The sequence below is a fragment of the Salminus brasiliensis genome, chromosome 14 (genome assembly GCF_030463535.1).
Source record: "Salminus brasiliensis chromosome 14, fSalBra1.hap2, whole genome shotgun sequence".
NCBI lineage: Eukaryota > Metazoa > Chordata > Actinopteri > Characiformes > Bryconidae > Salminus > Salminus brasiliensis.
In genome coordinates this window covers 82604-104208 of record NC_132891.1, presented here as the reverse complement: position 1 = coordinate 104208, position 21605 = coordinate 82604, and the positions used below count along the sequence as shown (strand labels likewise).

At 41.2% G+C, this 21605-nt stretch overlaps 1 protein-coding gene across 1 annotated transcript in view; it reads left to right on the top strand.

The window, feature by feature from the left end:
• Positions 1-13305, top strand: part of hdac7a (histone deacetylase 7a) — a 31764-nt gene extending 18459 nt beyond the window's left edge. Inside the window, 10 exon segments of the mRNA XM_072696490.1 lie at positions 293-400; positions 908-963; positions 1564-1651; positions 2045-2164; positions 2786-2883; positions 4295-4413; positions 4730-4863; positions 8211-8292; positions 9129-9267; positions 9388-13305. Coding sequence (XP_072552591.1) covers positions 293-400; positions 908-963; positions 1564-1651; positions 2045-2164; positions 2786-2883; positions 4295-4413; positions 4730-4863; positions 8211-8292; positions 9129-9267; positions 9388-9421 — 978 coding nt within the window. The 3' untranslated portion in view covers positions 9422-13305.
• Positions 13306-21605: the final 8300 nt, after the last annotated feature.

The following is a 21605-nucleotide window of genomic DNA, read 5'->3' as shown; positions in this document are numbered from 1 at the left end:
TTGTGGATCAATGCTCTCTGAAGAGAGTGGAGATCATCTCAGCTGCAGCCACCGTCAACATTCCCCTGGGAAACCAAACATGATTGAGAACGTTCTAGATAAGATCTTTAAATTCAGTTCAGCTTCTTACCAGAAGTCGGGTTCATGTAAATACGGGGGAAGAGCGTTTGTGCCGGCTGTCACTCCGGCACTCTAGTACTGAACTCTAACAGTGTGTTTATTATGTTTACTTATTTACATGTGTGTTCTACATAACCATCTCTTCTGTGTATGTGTGTGTTTCCATTTACAGGTCGACAACGACACCATCTGGAACGAGATGCACACCTCGACAGCCTCGCGCATGGCAGCCGGCAGCGTGACCGAGCTGGCCTTCAGAGTGGCTAAAGCGGAACTCAAGGTGTGTTTTACACACAAGCACTCTTTGCAACATCAGCATAAATAGGTGGGGCTAAACTGCTGTAGGCTGAATGGGTGGAGCTAAACTGCTGTAGACTGAATGGGTGGGGCTAAACTGCTGTAGGCTGAATGGGTGGAGCTAAACTGCTGTAGACTGAATGGGTGGGACTAAACTGCTGTAGGCTAAATGGGTGGGACTAAACTGCTGTAGGCTGAATGGGTGGAGCTAAACTGCTGTAGACTGAATGGGTGGGACTAAACTGCTGTAGGCTGAATGGGTGGGACTAAACTGCTGTAGGCTGAATGGGTGGGACTAAACTGCTGTAGGCTGAATGGGTGGAGCTAAACTGCTGTAGGCTGAAGTACTTCTTTTACTGCTGTAGATGTAGCTTCCTGTAAATAATGTTAATAATGTTGAGTGTGTGTGTGTGTGTGTGTGTGTGTGTGTGTGTGTGTGTGTGTGTGTGTCTGCACCAGGTTAATAACACAGTTTTCTTCTGTGCTTTAGAATGGTTTTGCTGTGGTCAGACCACCGGGACATCACGCAGACCCTTCTAACCCAATGTAAGTGACATTTTTTGAGTGTGTGTGGACTCTGTGTGTGTGTGTGCTGTAGCATCAGCAGCCTGCTGGTGTGTGTATTTATAGGATGATAATGAAGGTTGGAAGCTGATTTATGGTGCCGTTATTAATGTACTGGAGCTGCTGCTTTGCAGATTCCTTGCGCACACACACACACACACACACACACACACACACACACACACAGAGTTACATCCTGCTTTCCATCTTGCTCTCATTCTCTTTTTCCTTCTCTCTCTCAGTACAGAGGAGGTTTATTGGTGAATATTTCATTTTATAGTTTGTCATTTGTTTATGTAGATAGAAACACACACAGTCATGAAACAGACTCCATGTATAGTTGACGATGTATGTCAAAACAAAATCTTTATCCAGCTCTAAATGTCATTTTTCTGCACATTTTTGACACATTTTCTGTTTATTTACTGAATTTATCAGATTGGAAATGAATAAAGCACATTATTTTAGTCTTGCTCCTCAGTCAACGTTTTATTTCCAGTCTGTTAAACTGAGTAATTAAACAATTTTAAAAAGTGTGTGTGTGTGTGTGTGTGTGTGTGTGTGGGTATCTCTCTCTCTCAGGGGTTTCTGCTTCTTCAACTCAGTTGCTATTGCTGCCAAGCAGCTCCAGCAGAAGCTGAACGTCACTAAAATCCTGATCGTGGACTGGGTGAGGAGCACACAGCATCGGTTCACACTGCTCTTCACGTTCACTTCAGCTTATTATACATGATCATCTGGACACTGGGTTTTGGACTAAGACTGGTCGGCTTGATAAAGCCCAACAATAGTTGTTAAAAACTGGGCTGAGTTCTGGATCAGACCACAATACCACCATAAAAAAAGATTAGTCTTTCTGTACATTTACTTAAAATGTTAACATATTTAATAAGAATATCATTTACTGTAAATATAATCTCACATATATTTAATATAATGATATATATGATATATATATTTGTTTTTCATACAGATAACAGGTGTCGCCACACATTTTTCTAAATGATGATCTGAAAAAGTCACTTTTTACTCTTTATAACCAAATCTCCTGATATTCTGACAGGACGTTCACCATGGCAACGGCACCCAGGAGATTTTCTACAATGACCCCAGTGTGCTGTACATGTCACTCCACCGCTACGACAATGGCAACTTCTTCCCTGGAAGCGGCGGACCAGCGGAGGTCAGAAACATTCAGCTATTCTATTCAGCTCTTATCATCAGTGGATTTCAAACCTTCAGCAGACCTACACAGCAGACCTACAGCAGACCTACAGCAGACCTACACAGCAGACCTACAGCAGACCTTCAGCAGACCTACACAGCAGACCTACAGCAGACCTTTAGCAGACCTACACAGCAGACCTACAGCAGACCTTTAGCAGACCTACACAGCAGACCTGCAGCAGACCTTTAGCAGACCTACACAGCAGACCTACAGCAGACCTTTAGCAGACCTACACAGCAGACCTACAGCAGACCTTTAGCAGACCTACACAGCAGACCTGCAGCAGACCTTTAGTAGTCAAGTCAAGTCAAGTCAAATTTATTTGTATAGAACTACAGCAGACCTTTAGTAGACTTGCAGCAGACCTACTCGGCAGACCTTTAGTAGACCTACAGTAGACCTACACAGCAGACCTTTAGTAGACCTACAGTAGACCTACACAGCAGACCTTTGGTAGACCTACAGTAGACCTACACAGCAGACCTTTAGTAGGTCTGCAGCAGACCTACAAGTTTGAAGTAGACCTTTAATCTTCAGAAGATTGTCAGCAGATGATTCACGTCTCTCTGTTCTCAGGTGGGTTCTGGTGCTGGTGAGGGGTTTAATGTGAACGTGGCATGGACTGGAGGTCTGGAGCCCCCCATGGGTGACGCTGAGTACCTGGCTGCCTTCAGGTAAGACAGTGATGGAGTAACCTAAACCCATTTTTTTCTGAAGACATCTCTCTGCAGTGGCCACCAGTGGCAGACCCACTGGTACACTAAAGAACCTCATACACAGAACCAAACCCGAGCAGGGGCTTGTTTGAATGTCAGTGGGATGGACTGGTCTGTGATCATGAGCTCTTTGACCTCAGCCGGACATCCAACCAGCTGTAACCCCGTGGCGAGAGCTTGGTGAGGGCGCCAAATCATTCTCAGCTCTCTTTTTTTCCAGGGCAGCTCTCGCGCTGCCACTTCCACATGGCGGTTAATTGCCACTGGTGGTGGTTTTAGGAAAGCTCTGTGGGCTTTGGAGGGAAAGGTAGTTGAGCTTTGACTAAAACCCAGCAGACTGGGTGGGCTCTCTTGCAGAACCAGCGCTTTCTGGGTTCTAGACCTTTCATGTGTTTGTGCAGCTCCACCTCCACTTCACCACCCTCTCCCTTTCTTTCTCTCACTGAGCTTTTTCAAATAGTCTTTCCACTTCTCTTTCTCTCTCTCTGTCTCTCTCTCTCTCTCACAAACACATACTCTCACTTTCAGTCTCACTCTCTGTCTCACTTTCTGTCACACACACTCTTACTTTCATTCTCACTTGCTTTTCTCTCTTATTATTCTCTCTCTCTCTCTCTCTCTCTCTCTCTCTCTCTCTCTCTCATCACTCTCAGATCAAAGCCGCCGCAGGCTGCTGGTTCTCGTTAGGATTTTGTCACTCGGCTCACGTCACTGACAGCCCGCCATCTGGGAGCCATTCACTCTAATTACCCACAATCCCCCACTTCACCCCCAACCTCCCTCACCGTGGAAACCACCCCACCTCCCTCCGGACCAATAAAACTACCCACGATCCCCTACATAGAGGGGGGGGGGGGGGGGGGGGGGGGGCGGGGGGAGAGAGAGAGACGGAGAGAGTAAAAGAGAAGGAGAGTGAGGGAGCGCATATCAGTGATGATGAGCAGCAATATTACAGTTTGATACTTCTTATATAGAGGATGTTTCCATTCTTCATCATCATCATCATAATAATAATAATAAAAATAAAAAGGGTGGAGCAGCAGATTCTGGTTTGACTGCAGTGTTTCACGACGGCTTCTTTAAACCTCTATTAGAATCAGTGCTGCGTTTTTCTCTCCCTCACCAACTATAGAGCAGCTCAGAGAAAACCACCCCATCATGATGATCCCTGACTCCAGATTCACTGGTGTGAGCTTCTTTAGGGAGATACCAGGCTACCACTGCTAACAAACACTGGAATTAGACTGTCACCAATCTCATCCCCACTAAATGCTTCCTTAGTTACTTTAGTTCAGTCTGGTTTAAAAGGGACCATTGTTTAGGTTTGGAATGCAGTATAATAAACGTGTGTGTTGTGTGTGTTGTGTAGGACCGTGGTGATGCCTATTGCACGGGAGTTTTCTCCAGATATGATCCTGGTCTCATCTGGATTTGATGCTGCAGAGGGACATCCAGCGCCACTAGGAGGATACAAAGTCACAGCCAAATGTATGATAATCATTATGATAATGTATAATATGGCCACTTTTTTAGAAACACCTACCTTGGGCTTCCGCTCACTGGCCACTTTATTAGAAACACCGACCTTGGGCTTCCGCTCACTGGCCACTTTATTAGAAACACCTACCTTGGGCTTCCGCTCACTGGCCACTTTATTAGAAACAACTACCGCAGGCTTCAACTCACTGGCCACTTTATTAGAAACACCTACCGCAGGCTTCAACTCACTGGCCACTTTATTAGAAACACCTACCGCAGGCTTCCTCTCAATGGTCACCAATGATGTGGTTGTTTTTCCTGTCAGGTTTTGGGTTCCTGACCCGGCAGCTGATGACGTTGGCTGGGGGACGTGTGGTTTTGGCGTTGGAAGGGGGTCACGACCTAACGGCAATCTGTGATGCATCAGAGGCCTGTGTCAGCGCTCTTCTGGGACTGGAGGTAGAACACATGTTCTAGAGCCATCAGAACGTCTTCACTGCATTATCAGTTATTGTGTATTATAGTTGAATTTCCCCCTTATATTGCTATACACTTCTGAACACTCTTGATGCTCTGCAGAACCCATTTCTAAAAGTTTCTATATTGAACCATCTACAAAAGGTTTTCCACCAACCCGAAAAATCCTTCAGCCAGGCAAAGAACCATTTAAGCTTTTGAATGGCTCTTTGATTTGTAGTGGTTCTCTAAAGCACCGTTGCCTGTTCTAAAGAACCTTTGAAAAAAACAGGCTTTCTAGTGTTACTACTTCCTAGTGTGTGATACCAACACACACACATACACAGACACACACACGCACATAGCGACACCTTAGCAACTACCTGAAACATGGTCTAAACACCTTAGCAGCCATTGGCTAAAATGTGGCAACATTTTAGCAGCACCTTATCAGCCATTTAACAATCCATCTAGGAACATTCTAGCAGCCATCAGAAATAATATAGCACTCCAGCTATTCACACCTTAGCAACCACCTGAAATAACATAGCACTCCAGCTATTCACACCTTAGCGACCACCTGAAATAACATAGCACTCCAGCTATTCACACCTTAGCGACCACCTGAATATAGCACTCCAGCTATTCACACCTTAGCGACCACCTGAAATAATATAGCACTCCAGCTATTCACACCTTAGCGACCACCTGAAATAATATAGCACTCCAGCTATTCGCACCTTAACAACCACCTGAAATAATATAGCACTCCAGCTATTCACACCTTAGCGACCACCTGAAATAATATAGCACTCCAGCTATTCGCACCTTAACAACCACCTGAAATAATATAGCACTCCAGCTATTCACACCTTAGCGACCACCTGAAATAATATAGCACTCCAGCTATTCACACCTTAGCGACCACCTGAATATAGCACTCCAGCTATTCACACCTTAGCGACCACCTGAAATAATATAGCACTCCAGCTATTCACACCTTAGCGACCACCTGAAATAATATAGCACTCCAGCTATTCACACCTTAGCGACCACCTGAAATAATATAGCACTCCAGCTATTCACACCTTAGCGACCACCTGAAATAATATAGCACTCCAGCTATTCACACCTTAGCGACCACCAGAAATAATATAGCACTCCAGCTATTCACATCTTAGCGACCATCAGAAATATTATAGCACTCCAGCTATTCACACCTTAACGACCACCTGAAATAATATAGCACTCCAGCTATTCACACCTTAGCGACCACCTGAAATAATATAGCACTCCAGCTATTCACACCTTAGCGACCACCTGAAATAATATAGCACTCCAGCTATTCACATCTTAGCGACCACCTGAAATAATATAGCACTCCAGCTATTCACACCTTAGCGACCACCTGAAATAATATAGCACTCCAGCTATTCACACCTTAGCGACCACCAGAAATAATATAGCACTCCAGCTATTTGCACCTTAACAACCACCAGAAATAATATAGCACTCCAGCTATTCACACCTTAACAACCACCAGAAATAATATAGCACTCCAGCTATTCACACCTTAACAACCACCAGAAATAATATAGCACTCCAGCTATTTGCACCTTAGCAACCACCTGAAATAATATAGCACTCCAGCTATTTGCACCTTAGCAACCACCTGAAATAATATAGCACTCCAGCTATTTGCACCTTAGCAACCACCTGAAATAATATAGCACTCCAGCTATTTGCACCTTAGTAACCACCAGAAATAATATAGCACTCCAGCTATTCGCACCTTAGCAACCACCTGAAATAATATAGCACTCCAGCTATTCGCACCTTAACAACCACCTGAAATAATATAGCACTCCAGCTATTTGCACCTTAGCAACCACCTGAAATAATATAGCACTCCAGCTATTTGCACCTTAGCAACCACCTGAAATAATATAGCACTCCAGCTATTTGCACCTTAGTAACCACCAGAAATAATATAGCACTCCAGCTATTCGCACCTTAGCAACCACCTGAAATAATATAGCACTCCAGCTATTCGCACCTTAACAACCACCTGAAATAATATAGCACTCCAGCTATTTGCACCTTAGCAACCACCTGAAATAATATAGCACTCCAGCTATTTGCACCTTAGCAACCACCAGAAATAATATAGCACTCCAGCTATTTGCACCTTAACAACCACCTGAAATAATATAGCACTCCAGCTATTTGCACCTTAGCAACCACCTGAAATAATATAGCACTCCAGCTATTTGCACCTTAGTAACCACCAGAAATAATATAGCACTCCAGCTATTTGCACCTTAGCAACCACCTGAAATAATATAGCACTCCAGCTATTCGCACCTTAGTGACCACCTGAAATAATATAGCACTCCAGCTATTTGCACCTTAGCAACCACCAGAAATAATATAGCACTCCAGCTATTTGCACCTTAACAACCACCTGAAATAATATAGCACTCCAGCTATTTGCACCTTAACAACCACCTGAAATAATATAGCACTCCAGCTATTTGCACCTTAACAACCACCTGAAATAATATAGCACTCCAGCTATTTGCACCTTAGCAACCACCTGAAATAATATAGCACTCCAGCTATTTGCACCTTAGTAACCACCAGAAATAATATAGCACTCCAGCTATTTGCACCTTAGCAGCCACCTGAAATAATATAGCACTCCAGCTATTTGCACCTTAGCAACCACCTGAAATAATATAGCACTCCAGCTATTTGCACCTTAGCAACCACCTGAAATAATATAGCACTTCAGCTCTTCACAATTGGCACACCATAGAAACTACAGAGAACAATTAAAGAGCTCATGGAAACCACCAAGCAATATCCTAGCAACACCCTGGCAACCATCAGCTATGGCGTATCAACAAGTTTGTGGCAACCTCATCATAGCAACCACCTAAACAATATAGTATATTTAATATATAAAACAATATAATATATAATATACTCTCTCTCTTGCTCACTCTCTCTCTCTCCTTTTCTTACTCTCTCTCTTTCTCTTTCTCTCTCTCTCTCTCTCTCTCTCTCTCTCCCCTTCTTACTCTGTTTCTCTCTCTCTCTCCCTTTCTTACTCTCTCTCTCTTTCTCTCCCTTTCTTACTCTCTCTCTCTCCCTTTCTTTCTCTCTCTCTCTTTCTCTCCCTTTCTTACTCTCTCTCTCTCTCCCTTTCTTTCTCTCTCTCTCTTTCTTTCTCCCTCTCCCTCTCTCTCTCTCTCTCTCTCTCTCTCTCTCTCTCTCTCTCTCTCTCTCTCTCTTTCTCTATGATCTCTCCTTCCCTCTCTCTTGCTCACTCTCACTCTATTTTTCAGGATCCCTTCCCAGAAGAGGTTCTCCTTCAGAACCCCAGTGCTAATGCAGTTCTGTCACTACAGAGAGTGCTGCAGATACAGAGTGAGTGTCTCTCTCTCATCGCCGTCTCTCCTTCCTCAGTTCAGTTTATTGGTCTGGGCTTGTTTACACACAACATTGCCAAAGCATCTTCACAACAACTCTGAACCTTCTGAACACGGAGAGATTAGAAGACAAACATTAGAAAATCATTGAATTTCTTGGTTAAAATGTAATTATACAAAATGACCAGAATTACCAGCCACGGGAATCTGTAGGGTTAAACCTAATTCATTAATAAATTAATAAATACATGAAAACAAAGGCATTTACAATCAGAGCAAGTATGTGTGTTTAGGCTGTGTTCTCTCTCTCTCTCCCGTCTGACTGTAATTATGCTGGAATGCAGGATTCCTGGTAGCACACGTTTAATTGGTAATTAATTATAATTAGGATGATTATTATGTTTCTCTGTTTGGTTCAGCTGCACATAAATATTCCCATAAAGTAAAGAAGATGCAGTGAGTTCAAAGTTTTCTCTCTCTTTCCGTCTCCCTGTCCCTGTCCCTGGCTCTCTCTCTCTCTGTCTCTCTGTTTTTGTCCCTGCCTCTCTCTCTCTCTCTCTCTCTCTCTCTCTCTCTCTCTCTGTCTCTGTCCCTGGCTCTCTCTCTCTCTGTCTCTGTTTTTTCCCTGCCTCTCTCTCTCTCTCTCTCTCTCTCTCTCTCTCTGTCTCTGTCCCTGGCTCTCTCTCTCTCTGTCTCTCTGTTTTTGTCCCTGCCTCTCTCTCTCTCTCTCTCTCTCTCTCTCTCTCTCTCTCTCTCTCTCTCTCTCTGTCCCTGGCTCTCTCTCTCTCTGTCTCTCTGTTTTTGTCCCTGCCTCTCTCTCTCTCTCTCTCATAGGTCAGTACTGGTCATGTCTGAAGCCGTTGGTGGGCTCAGTAGGCTTGTCTTTCCTTGGTGCTCAGAAAGGAGACTGTGAGGAGACGGACGCTGTGAAGGCTTTAGCATCTCTGTCTGTAGGAGTTCTGACCAGCAAGAGGTGATTCTACCAACTACATCTATAGGAAGATGTTTCTAAAGTGGCCAGTGAGTGGAAGCACAATAAAGTGGACCCAAATCTCTCTCTCTCTCTCTCTCTCTCTCTCTCTCTCTCTTTCAGCCTCCCTGATGAGCCTATGGAGCACGACCAGTAGGCCACATAGGCCACGCCCATGTTCCCTACAAAAAACTGTCCACTCACAGTGGAGCTCCACTCACATGACTGTGTGAGACTGGTTCCCTAGGACCAGCAGTGCCTTTGACAGGAGGGGCCGCAGTGATGTCACTTCCTGTTTTACTTCAGCGCTATTTCCTCCTAGGTTTTATTAAAGCTGCGTCAGTAGAGCAGTGTGGGTAAGCTAACCGGAAAACTTTGGGAGTCCCGGGACTTTCTCTCCATCCACTCCCAGATACGTACACTGACATGTCAGCAGGTGAAGGAGAAAGGACGTTCGAGCTGCTGCTGCGGCGCGTTTTCACCTCTGTTTTGTTTTTACTGAAATGGTAGTTCCAGGCTGTTACTCCGTTTTTGTATTCCTGTGTGCCTTACGGAGCGGACTGTCCACTTGGCTGGAGACGAGGAGCCAAATTTAAGAAGACAGGATGAAGATTCTGCTCTTAGAAATGTTTTACCCAGAGGGGATCATACCACCTGGCAGCGGCAAAAGTGTCTCCTCTCTCTGTCTCCCCTCTCTGTCTCCCCTCTCTCTCTCTCTCTCTCTCTCTCTCTCTCTCTCTCTCTCCCTCTTTTGACGATGATGATGTCATTTTGTTCACGGTGTTAACCACTAAAGAGGAAAAACAAGGATGATCTGGACGGACAGATTTTTGCACTGCGTTCCATAATGTGAAGTATGATTTACATCCTAACGACTCCAGACCTCCAGAGGAAGCGCTTTTCCAAATGAAGCAGAGCCTGCACACACTCGCAGCGTGCAGGAGGAGTGTGTGATGTGTGTTAAGCCTTCTTGTCGCTGTTATTATGCTTTACCACACACACACACACACACACTCTTCAGTACAGCTAAAACACACACCAATTATTCCCTTACTCTACTCTACTCTGCTCTACTCTACTGTACTCTACTGTATTCTACTCTACTCTACTCTGCTCTACTCTACTGTATTCTACTCTACTCTACTGTACTCTACTCTACTCTACTCTGACCACTGTAATGAGTAATCACTGACCGGAGGACTCTTTACAGCTCCTCAGAAAACGAGCTGTAGAAAAACAGCAGGCTGAGCAGATTTTAACCCTCAAAACTGATCTGGATTTCTAGTTGACTTGTTTTATAACAAAACCCCAGTAAATAGAAAGAATTGAGGCCTTAACCCTGCATTGTGCCACTAAGGTTATATTTACAGTTAAATCTACTTTCTATTTTAGTAAATAATGAAACATTCCACAATGAATGGACCAAAACAGATGGTTATACAACATTAACCCTGTACATACCCACTTCAAAGACCGTAACTCTGCCAGTTTTTGCTTTTAGGATGTTTTGCAAAACCTGAGCCAAAAATATGTTTTTAAACAGTTTAAAGAAAAGAGAAATAGCTATATTTGGGAAATGTAATTTATCTGTGGGTGTTAACAGAACACGAGGATTAAACATCTCAGCGTCTCCTTGAGGCCTCCAGTCTTTTAACATTCTCCACTTTTCTTTGTTTACTTTGTCTCTAGATCAGAATTTCTTTGCAACTGACCAAATAATTCCATTACCTGTGTACCTGTTTTTCAGCAAGAGGTTAAAATACAGGCTCAGTTATAGAGGGCGAGTTAGCGCACAGCCCTTGTTATCAATGGAAGTGTTTTATTCAGAAAAGTCCAGCTTTTAAACCTGTGGATGCATTAGTTTTGTGTTTGGTCCGAAGACGCTTGAGTGTTTATAAATGAGGTGTGTTTATCTGATCCCACTTTTTAATCGCTATTTGTTTCTTACAAAAAAATCCAATATACACAGTTCCCCCCACTTAATCCCAAATATACACTGTAATAAACAAAAAGAAACCATCTAATCTAAATATCTAATATTTCTCAGATTATTATTTAACTTATTTATGTACATATTATATTTTGGGTTTAAACCAAAGAAGGAAAATCACTTAAATAAAATCACTTTTAAACAAGTAACAATGCTTAGAAATAAATACAAATAATCATATAATATTCTTACAGCAATCTCAGAATTAAAATTTTTAGATATTTGTGATGTGATCATTTAGTTTTAGTTTTACAGCTCTTTGGTGCTGCTTTAGTTTTAAGGCTAATGTAGCTAATAAGCAGTGTGTTAGACATGGATTAGCAATTAACATTGTGCTAATTTAACTAAAATCTTAAATTACACACTAATCTCCAATAGACTTGCTTATGACACTGTAACAATTCACTGTTATCTAGAACACGGACTAAAGTATGTTAGCGTAGCTAAAACAGTAGTAGCATTTAAAGACTTTAGCCACCAAACTTGTTGATTACTGTAATGTTTGGGATAACTGCGAGGGAAACTGTAAACTAGGCTTTCTCACCTAATTGCAGCTTTGTTGTGTGGGTGGAGTTTATCGTGGCGGTGGAGATGGGACAGAATTGGCACCAATGCACTGAATCACTGAACCGAATACTGCATACTCTACGCCAGCTTAACCAGTGTAGTAAACCAAGGTTTGGACCCACCTGATTGGATGGATGTTTAAGTGTTTTCAAAGTTTGATTCAAATTGTATTATATATAAATATATTATTTAAACAACAAAAGTTACCTTTAAGTGAACATTTATTTTCAGAAAAAAAATATTCACCATTTTTACAATGTAATTTTTTTACATTACACTAACCAATCAGAACAGAGCTTATTTACATAGTGTTAAAGTATTATGGTTATTATAAAACATCTAAAAAAGGAATTTAATAATAAAAAAGAAAAAGAAACGGTGTGTCCAAACTTCTCACCAGTTCTGTGTTAGCACTGTCCTCTCCAGTTCATCAGCAGATCAGTATGAGGGTTCTGATCTGTTCTCTCGCCTCATCTTCAGCCGCTTTAACTCCGGTGACCATATCTCACAGATCTGACGGCCTTATACAACCCTTTACCTCTACACACTGTATCTAACCAAATATACCAGGATGGGGCTTCCAAGCAGATGTTCCAGTACGTCCACTACAGTACACCTGCACTGACTGTCTGGAGCCTGGGGACGCCTCGCTTTTTTTTTTTTTTTGCTTTAACTGACCATATTAAAGAGAGCTGTTGGTTTTTGCCATTTGTGGAACTGCTGAATGGTTCTCAAGGCTAAAACCTAAATCACACACTGCTGAGACATCAGCACTCCGAAACAACTAAAAACAAAAAGTGCCTCAAAGGGTTCTTAAGGGTTCTTCTTTGCATGATGTGGTGATTCTTCGACCTATTTTTAAAAAGTCTTTTACACCATTGACTTCACCAACCAGCGCTCTAACCAGGAAGGGTCCTGTATGATATAGAAAAAGGTTCTTAGATTCAGAACTTTTGTTTACCTTTGCTTACCTAAAGTTATGTAAAGAATCATGTACAACAGTTTGATTTACTAAATTGTGGTTATAAATAGAGATGTTGTTCTTACTAAAGAACCTTTAAAGAACCCATTTCATTTGACATCTATATTATTAAACGTTTGCAGAAGATAGGAATTATTTGGGTTTTGTTTACCTTGATACTGCTATTCATATAGGGTTCTGTTACTTATTACCCTTTTTGGTTGCACTATGTAGAACCATCTTTAAGAGGTTCTGTAAAGAACCACACACAAGAAAGTTATTTTAGCATTCAAGGAGTTCTGTTAGATGTTGTAGGTCTATATAGATCAAAGAAGCCTTGAAGAACCAGTGTAGCGGAGGACTGAAGCTGAACATCTGCTTCATAATCACTGAGCGTTTTTATTTCATTGATCAGTTATGGAAGAAGGCGAGGTGTCCCCAGACGTTTTGTGTGCGGTGTTTTCGGCATTCCAGTTTCTGGAATATTCTGTAGGAATTGTGGGCTGGGGTGGGGTGGGGTGGGGTGGGGTGGGGTGGGGGTTCCGTTCTTTCTGCAAACTTGTTGACTTTTGTTCTTCACCTTGTTGCCTTTAACCAAACCACTATGAATATGCGCGTGACTTCTGTAAATAATCATGGTGCGTATCGTCTCTGTGGGCGTGGTCTTGTTTTGGGTGAAGTTGCCATGACGACTCTGGGTTTTTAGTTTTAGCCCAGGAGAACCTGCAGACTGTTTCTTGGTGGATGCAGCTGAAATAAATCCCTCTGTGTATGTACCTGTTTAGCGTGGATTCAGATAAAGTGGGACACTTTCAGCTAGTTCATCAAAACCCATACTGAGCTAACTCTATACTGGGGTTCCCTTTACAGTACATACTATCATTTAACAGTGAAGTGCATCCCATAAACAGCCTTAATTAAGTCACGTCAACACAGAACTTTCTCTGTTAGCATTACAGACCAGCACAGGGTAGGCTAAGTGAACATGAACATAGGGTGATGCTAACTAACAGTAGCTAGCAGTACAAAACATTAAATTACTCATTTTAAAACAAAGAACATCCCAACAATCCCGACAACCCAGCCATGCTTCTCCCACAAAATGCATACAGACGTAGCAACTGTTGCTAGGTGGTTTACGCTACTATGACATTTATAGATGTGCTTTTAACATCACAGCCATTATTGGTTTATTGGTTGCCAATAGCAAGCATGCCTTAAAGCTAGCGTATCCCACTTTACCTGTTTTTATCCTTCTACACGTAACCTTTGGCACAATCGGCACAATATTCCCAGTGTAAAGGGCTAATCTGGGTCTGTTTAAACCTCGCCCTGAGTCACAGCGAGGCCTGACTCTAGCACCACTGACCTGAACAGTTCAGACTGTAGCTAGCTTAACATTCCTGCTCACTAGGGGGCGCTGATGTTCCTTGCACACAGTAAAGGTGTGTGGTGTATTTTTTTTATGATAGCTTTGTGCAGTTGTACTGTTTGGTATACCTCCTGACGTGTGTGTACTCGTGCTTTTATGCTATCGACATGTTCTGATTTATTTAGCCTGTAAGACTAAAGACTCACCGGCCGCTGAGCCGCTAACGTCTTAATGCTGTTCTCTGTATTTGTATCTTCTCTTCTCTTGCCTTAAAACCAAATGTGTAAATATTCACCCACGACCAAAAACAGAACTTCACCTATGTGCCCTTAGCCTCGTCTACCTGTCTGTCCACTAACTGGATCTTAGTAACGAAGAACGACAAAGCCTTTTCCAGTGTACTTAACTTTGCTAGTGTTTATTATTCTGCTTGTATTCTTGTATAGAAAAGAATGTCTATTTTGTACCTCTCTCTCTCTCTTCCTGATTAAAACAGAAAAGCAGGTTTGTTTGCCTGTTTTGTTTGTTAATTTGCTGTTGGGGTGTGTGTGGGTGTGTGTGTACTCCCAATTATAATCAGACCTCTTTCAACAATAGTAAACTCATCCCTTAGCTTAGGGCATGTACCCAAACCCCTTAAATTACCAATTATAAAACTTTTAAACAAGAAACCAGATCTTGATCCTAGTGTATCGTCTAATTACAGATTAGTTTATTTCTAATTTATATCCAAGATATTAGAAAAAGCTGTGGCCCAACAACTCTGCTTATACCTGAGTAAAAATCACATGTATGAGAAATTCAATCTGGATACAGACCCAATCACAGCACAGAGACAGCCCTTTAGACCCAATCACAGCACAGAGACAGCCCTTTAGACCCAATCACAGCACAGAGACAGCCCTTTAGACCCAATCACAGTACAGAGACAGCCCTTCAGACCCAATCACATCACAGAGACAGTCCTTCAGACCCAATCACAGCACAGAGACAGTCCTTCAGACCCAATCACAGCACAGAGACAGCCCTTTAGACCCAATCACAGTACAGAGACAGCCCTTCAGACCCAATCACAGCACAGAGACAGCCCTTCAGACCCAATCACAGCACAGAGACAGCCCTTTAGACCCAATCACAGCACAGAGACAGCCCTTCAGACCCAATCACAGCACAGAGACAGCCCTTCAGACACAATCACAGCACAGAGACAGTCCTTTAGACCCAATCACAGTACAGAGACAGCCCTTCAGACCCAATCACAGCACAGAGACAGCCCTTCAGACCCAATCACAGCACAGAGACAGCCCTTTAGACCCAATCACAGTACAGAGACAGCCCTTCAGACCCAATCACAGCACAGAGACAGCCCTTCAGACCCAATCACATCACAGAGACAGTCCTTCAGACCCAATCACAGCACAGAGACAGCCCTTCAGACCCAATCACAGCACAGAGACAGCCCTTCAGACCCAATCACAGTACAGAGACAGCCCTTCAGACCCAATCACATCACAGAGACAGTCCTTCAGACCCAATCACAGCACAGAGACAGCCCTTCAGACCCAATCACAGCACAGAGACAGCCCTTCAGACCCAATCACAGCACAGAGACAGCCCTTCAGACCCAATCACATCACAGAGACAGTCCTTCAGACCCAATCACAGCACAGAGACAGCCCTTCAGACCCAATCACAGCACAGAGACAGCCCTAGTGAAGATGACACACCATCTCCTTCCTGCCTCTGATCAAGGCTATGTATCTTTATTAGCTCTACTAGACCTCAGTGCAGCCTCTGATACAGTAGATCACACTATTCTACTAGAAAGATTAGAGAACATGGTTGGAATCACAGGAACAGTTCTATCGTGGTTCAGATCATATCTAACTGAACTCCATCAGATCATAAAGATAAAAGATTTATCTTCAAATCACACAGAAGTAATATATGGAGTTCCACAAGGCTCTATTCTAGGACCACTATTATTTACATTATACATGTTAGCACTGGGCTCAGTTATAAGCAGACATGGCGTTAATTTCCACTGTTCTGCAGATGACACACAGCTCTATATATCAGCCAAACCTGATGATAAATTATAGAAAATGGAGGACTGTGTAAAGGACATGAAATGCTTTCCTTCTCCCAGAGTACTGATTATAAAATTCTTCTATTAACATATAAAGCCCTACATGGCCTCGCTCCTGAGTACCTGCGGGATCTTATTACATATTATGAACCATTAAGACTACTTAGATCTCAGGGTGCTGGCCTCTTACTCGTTCCCAGGCTCAGGCTTTTATCTTTATCACTCATCACTATCTATCAAACTGGTTCTTCTACACGCTAACATAGTACTCTGCAGAGTACTGAAAATAGGTTCTTACACTTTAACTCCTTAAAAGGTTCCTTAAAGAACAGTTCCTTAAAGGACAGTTTGAATCACTAATGAATTCAAATGATTCTTGAAATTGTTCTAAATAGATCCATTGTTTTTATTAACTTTTTAACTATTTTGGCACCTTTATGTGTAGATACATGCTAAAGTTTTTTTTATTATTTTTTATTATTTTTTAATTATTTTTAATCTAGTGCCACTACAGTGGTTATGTGTAGTACCGAGAATGTGGAACAGTGGAACCCTTTTATTTTAACACAAACAAGACACATTCTTTGAGCATTATTCATTTTTATTTATCCATTGATCATGAAATACTTTGTATTGAGGTGACATTTATATAGTAGTACTACAAAAATCGAATCTAAATATTGAATGTCATTTCAAGGCTGCTGTGGGAGTATTTATTTTTACTTGTCAAAAGTAATCATATCTAAGTGTTTCATTTCATTCCATTGGCAAATTCTGAAATATGTAAAACTATTTGCCCATGAAATAAAACAATTTTAGTAGAGAAAATTACTTCAAACAAGTAAAACGTCCAGAGTTTTTTTCCCACTCAGACATCACTTTCAGATTTTATTTATACAACCAAAAGTGGTTCTTCTATGGCTTTTCTCAAAGTAGCCTTTGTAGCAACTTAAATAAAAGACACTTTCACTAGCTAAATGTCTAAAAATTAGATAAAGAATCAATTTAAAATGAGAATTATTCAATGATTTAAGAGTTCAGCACTGTTTCTAAACATACCTATGTGTATAAAAATGAGCTGGAGAGCCGGGCGAGTTTGTGGTGAGGAACACATTCTCATTGGTTGCCAAGCAGACATGATTTTATTGAAGCCTCCGACCAAAAGAGAGGAAAATAACAAGTTTATTTGCGAGTGAAGTCTGGCTCAGCAGACACTCCGTCTTAATGAAGTAATTAGGGATGTCTGGGGCTTAACGAGGTTTTAACAAAACCTCACTACGCATCGTTAAGACGACAGCAAAAAGTTCTTACTCTACAAAAAAGAGCACAAGCCGATTAAAGTCGTCCAGATAGATCAGGATTTTATTTTGCAGTCAGAAAAAAAGTGGAAAACAAACACAATTTAAACTTTAAAAATATATCACTTTTGTTTATCCGAATAAAAACAAAAACACACATCAATCAATGATTTACACGTAACACACACTGCTGTCAGAACTGTGTTAATTAACAGCACTTCATTGTGTTGTTACAATAACATCATTCATTTTGTGTACAAACATAGTGTACACAACTACAACACACCATATGTGTTAAAATATTGCCCAGATTATATAAAATAATACATACTGGATGTGTTAAAAGTGACACATAATGTGCTAGAACACTGCTAGTCTCAACTGGGAACACTGTTGTGTTTAAAAATAGCACTATGTGATGTTTCTAACACATCTGTTTTGAGAGTGTGTGAATGACAAGCACAACAACGTTTACACATTTTAGCTCGGTTATAAATCAGAATACACGCCGGCGTTTGGTGCAGCATTCTTTAAAAGATGGCCTGGAAGCTGAGTTTTCTCTATAAGCACTCGTCTAAAGTCAGGTTCCTGGAATTTGCTGCTTTGAGGAACATCCAAAAAGTCAATTTTACTAAAGTCTGTGTCCAGATCGAAGAGGCGCAGATGTGATGCCAGCGATTCAGTCTTGAGTATGAAGCCCTGCTGGAGCTGGATTCATTTAAGGGATGGGTTTTTTAACCAGTATGAATCTGCAGTACATAGATACTCTATCCTACTCAAATCTCGAACAGGTCATGCGGGTTCTCCTGAGGAAAGCTGTCCAGCTCCAGCAGCACTTTAGATGTAGATGGACTGACTCTGGGTCAGTGTTTGTCCAGCGTAAGGCTCCAGATCAGCAGATGATCCATGGGCCATTTTCCTCTGCTGTGAAAACGTGATTTCTTGGGTCTGAGGAAGGAGGGTGGAGACAGCAGGATCTGCACACAAAAGAGAAAGAAAAATATATATAATAATATATATTGCTAATAATTATATTTAATTAAATTCAAATTTATGATAATATACATTGGACGTAAAATGTGAGATTGCACTGTAGTTCAAAAACCATAGAAAAAAAACATAAATAAAGTAGATACATTAATTTCAAATAATATTAAAAAATATATATCCAAAAAAAAAACATGTTAACAACCATCTCTGTTATCGACTGAAAGTGTTTCTTTCAGATAGTTTCAGATAGTTTTATTTCTTGAAATAATAAAATCAAGCAATTATAAAAATCGTGAATCGTGATCATTTCATGTTGTTTGCAGTGTAAATGTGTGCTGGGACAAAAATGAGCTGCTGGAGATGATCTGGATTAGTGATCACACTGGTTCTGTAATATACGCTCTGGTGTCGTCACCATTTGTGTAAAACAAGGAAAATCTTTGATCTCCTTTTTCTCTTTTCTGTTTCTGTTAGAATTCGTATTTCCAAAAATAGCCGCTTTCAGCAGCTGCTTCTCTTATGGGTTTTACTGTTTTAGAACCATGAAAAACACACATGTGGACACTTAAGCGGTTCTTTGTCCAGTTAAATCGCTCTTTACATACAAAGAAAAGCTCTTGTAGATGTAGATGTAGATTATTTTTAAAAAATAAATAAAAAAATAAAAAGATTTTTTCTACAGACATAAAAATATAGAGAAAGAGCCAGTGAGTGGGAGCACAAGGTCTGGTGATGTTAGCACTCAGTGAAGGTGTTTAAACTTTGGGTAGTAAAATGATGGGGTAAATGTAATTAAGTGAAATTATTATTATTATTACTAATAACTATTATTAGTAGTAATAATAGTAACAATAATATAAATAATTATTTTTAAAAAATTAAATGTAAGTAGAGAGTGAAAAGATGAGTGAAAAGAAGAAGGTACAAGTGGCTGATGATTAGCTGAGTGCTGTATGATTAGCTGAGTGTATGAATAGCTGACTGTATGATTAGCTGACTGTATGATTAGCTGAGTGCTGTATGATTAGCTGACTGTATGATTAGCTGAGTGTATGGTTAGCTGAGGGTTGTATGAATAGCTGACTGTATGATTAGCTGACTGTATGATTAGCTGAGTGCTGTATGATTAGCTGAGTGCTGTATGATTAGCTGACTGTATGATTAGCTGAGTGTATGGTTAGTTGACTGTATGATTAGCTGAATGTATGATTAGCTGACTGTATGATTACCTGAGTGCTGTATGATTAGCTAAGTGTATGGTTAGCTGACTGTATGATTAGCTGAGTGTATGGTTAGCTGATTGTATGGTTAGCTGACTGTATGATTAGCTGAGGGCTGTATGATTAGCTGAGGACTGTATGATTAGCTGAGTGCTGTATGATTAGCTGACTGTATGATTAGCTGAGTGTATGATTAGCTGAGTGCTGTATGATTAGCTGACTGTATGATTAGCTGAGTGTATGGTTAGTTGACTGTATGATTAGCTGACTGTATGAATAGCTGACTGTATGATTAGCTGACTGTATGATTAGCTGAGTTCTGTATGATAAGCTGACTGTATGATTAGCTGAGTGTATGAATAGCTGACTGTATGATTAGCTGACTGTATGATTAGCTGAGTGCTGTATGATTAGCTGACTGTATGATTAGCTGAGTGTATGGTTAGTTGACTGTATGATTAGCTGAATGTCTGAATAGCTGACTGTATGATTAGCTGACTGTATGATTAGCTGAGTGCTGTATGATTAGCTAAGTGTATGGTTAGCTGACTGTATGATTAGCTGAGTGTATGGTTAGCTGATTGTATGGTTAGCTGACTGTATGATTAGCTGAGGGCTGTATGATTAGCTGAGGACTGTATGATTAGCTGAGTGCTGTATGATTAGCTGACTGTATGATTAGCTGAGTGCTGTATGATTAGCTGAGTGCTGTATGATTAGCTAAGTGTATAGTTAGCTGACTGTATGATTAGCTGACTGTATAATTAGCTGACTGTATGAGTAACTGAGGGCTGTATGATTAGCTGAGGGCTGTATGATTAGCTGACTGTATGAATAGCTGACTGTATGATTAGCTGAGGGCTGTATGAATAGCTGACTGTATGATTAGCTGACTGTATGATTAGCTGAGGGCTGTATGATTAGCTGACTGTATGATTAGCTGAGGGCTGTATGAATAGCTGACTGTATGATTAGCTGAGTGCTGTATGGTTAGCTGAGGGCTGTATGAATAGCTGACTGTATGATTAGCTGAGGGCTGTATGAATAGCTGACTGTATGAATAGCTGACTGTATGATTAGCTGACTGTATGAATAGCTGACTGTATGATTAGCTGACTGTATGAATAGCTGACTGTATGATTAGCTGACTGTATGATTAGCTGAGGGCTGTATGATTAGCTGACTGTATGATTAGCTGACTGTATGAATAGCTGACTGTATGATTAGCTGACCGTATGATTAGCTTAGGGCTGTATGATTAGCTGACTGTATGATTAGCTGAGGGCTGTATGAATAGCTGACTGTATGAATAGCTGACTGTATGGTTAGCTGAGGGCTGTATGAATAGCTGACTGTATGATTAGCTGAGGGCTGTATGAATAGCTGACTGTATGAATAGCAGACTGTATGATTAGCTGACTGTATGAATAGCTGACTGTATGATTAGCTGACTGTATGATTAGCTGAGGGCTGTATGGTTAGCTGACTGTATGATTAGCTGACTGTATGATTAGCTGACTGTATGATTAGCTGGCTGTATGGTTAGCTGACTGTATGATTAGCTGACTGTATGATTAGCTGAGGGCTGTATGGTTAGCTGAATGCTGTATGAATAGCTGACTGTGTGATTAGTTGAGTGCTGTATGAATAGCTGACTGTATGATTAGCTGAGTGCTGTATGATTAGCTGAATGTATGATTAGCTGAGTGCTGTATGATTAGCTGAGTGTATGGTTAGCTGACTGTATGATTAGCTGACTGTATGATTAGCTGAGTGCTGTATGATTAGCTAAGTGTATGGTTAGCTGACTATGATTAGCTGAGTGTATGGTTAGTTGACTGTATGATTAGCTGA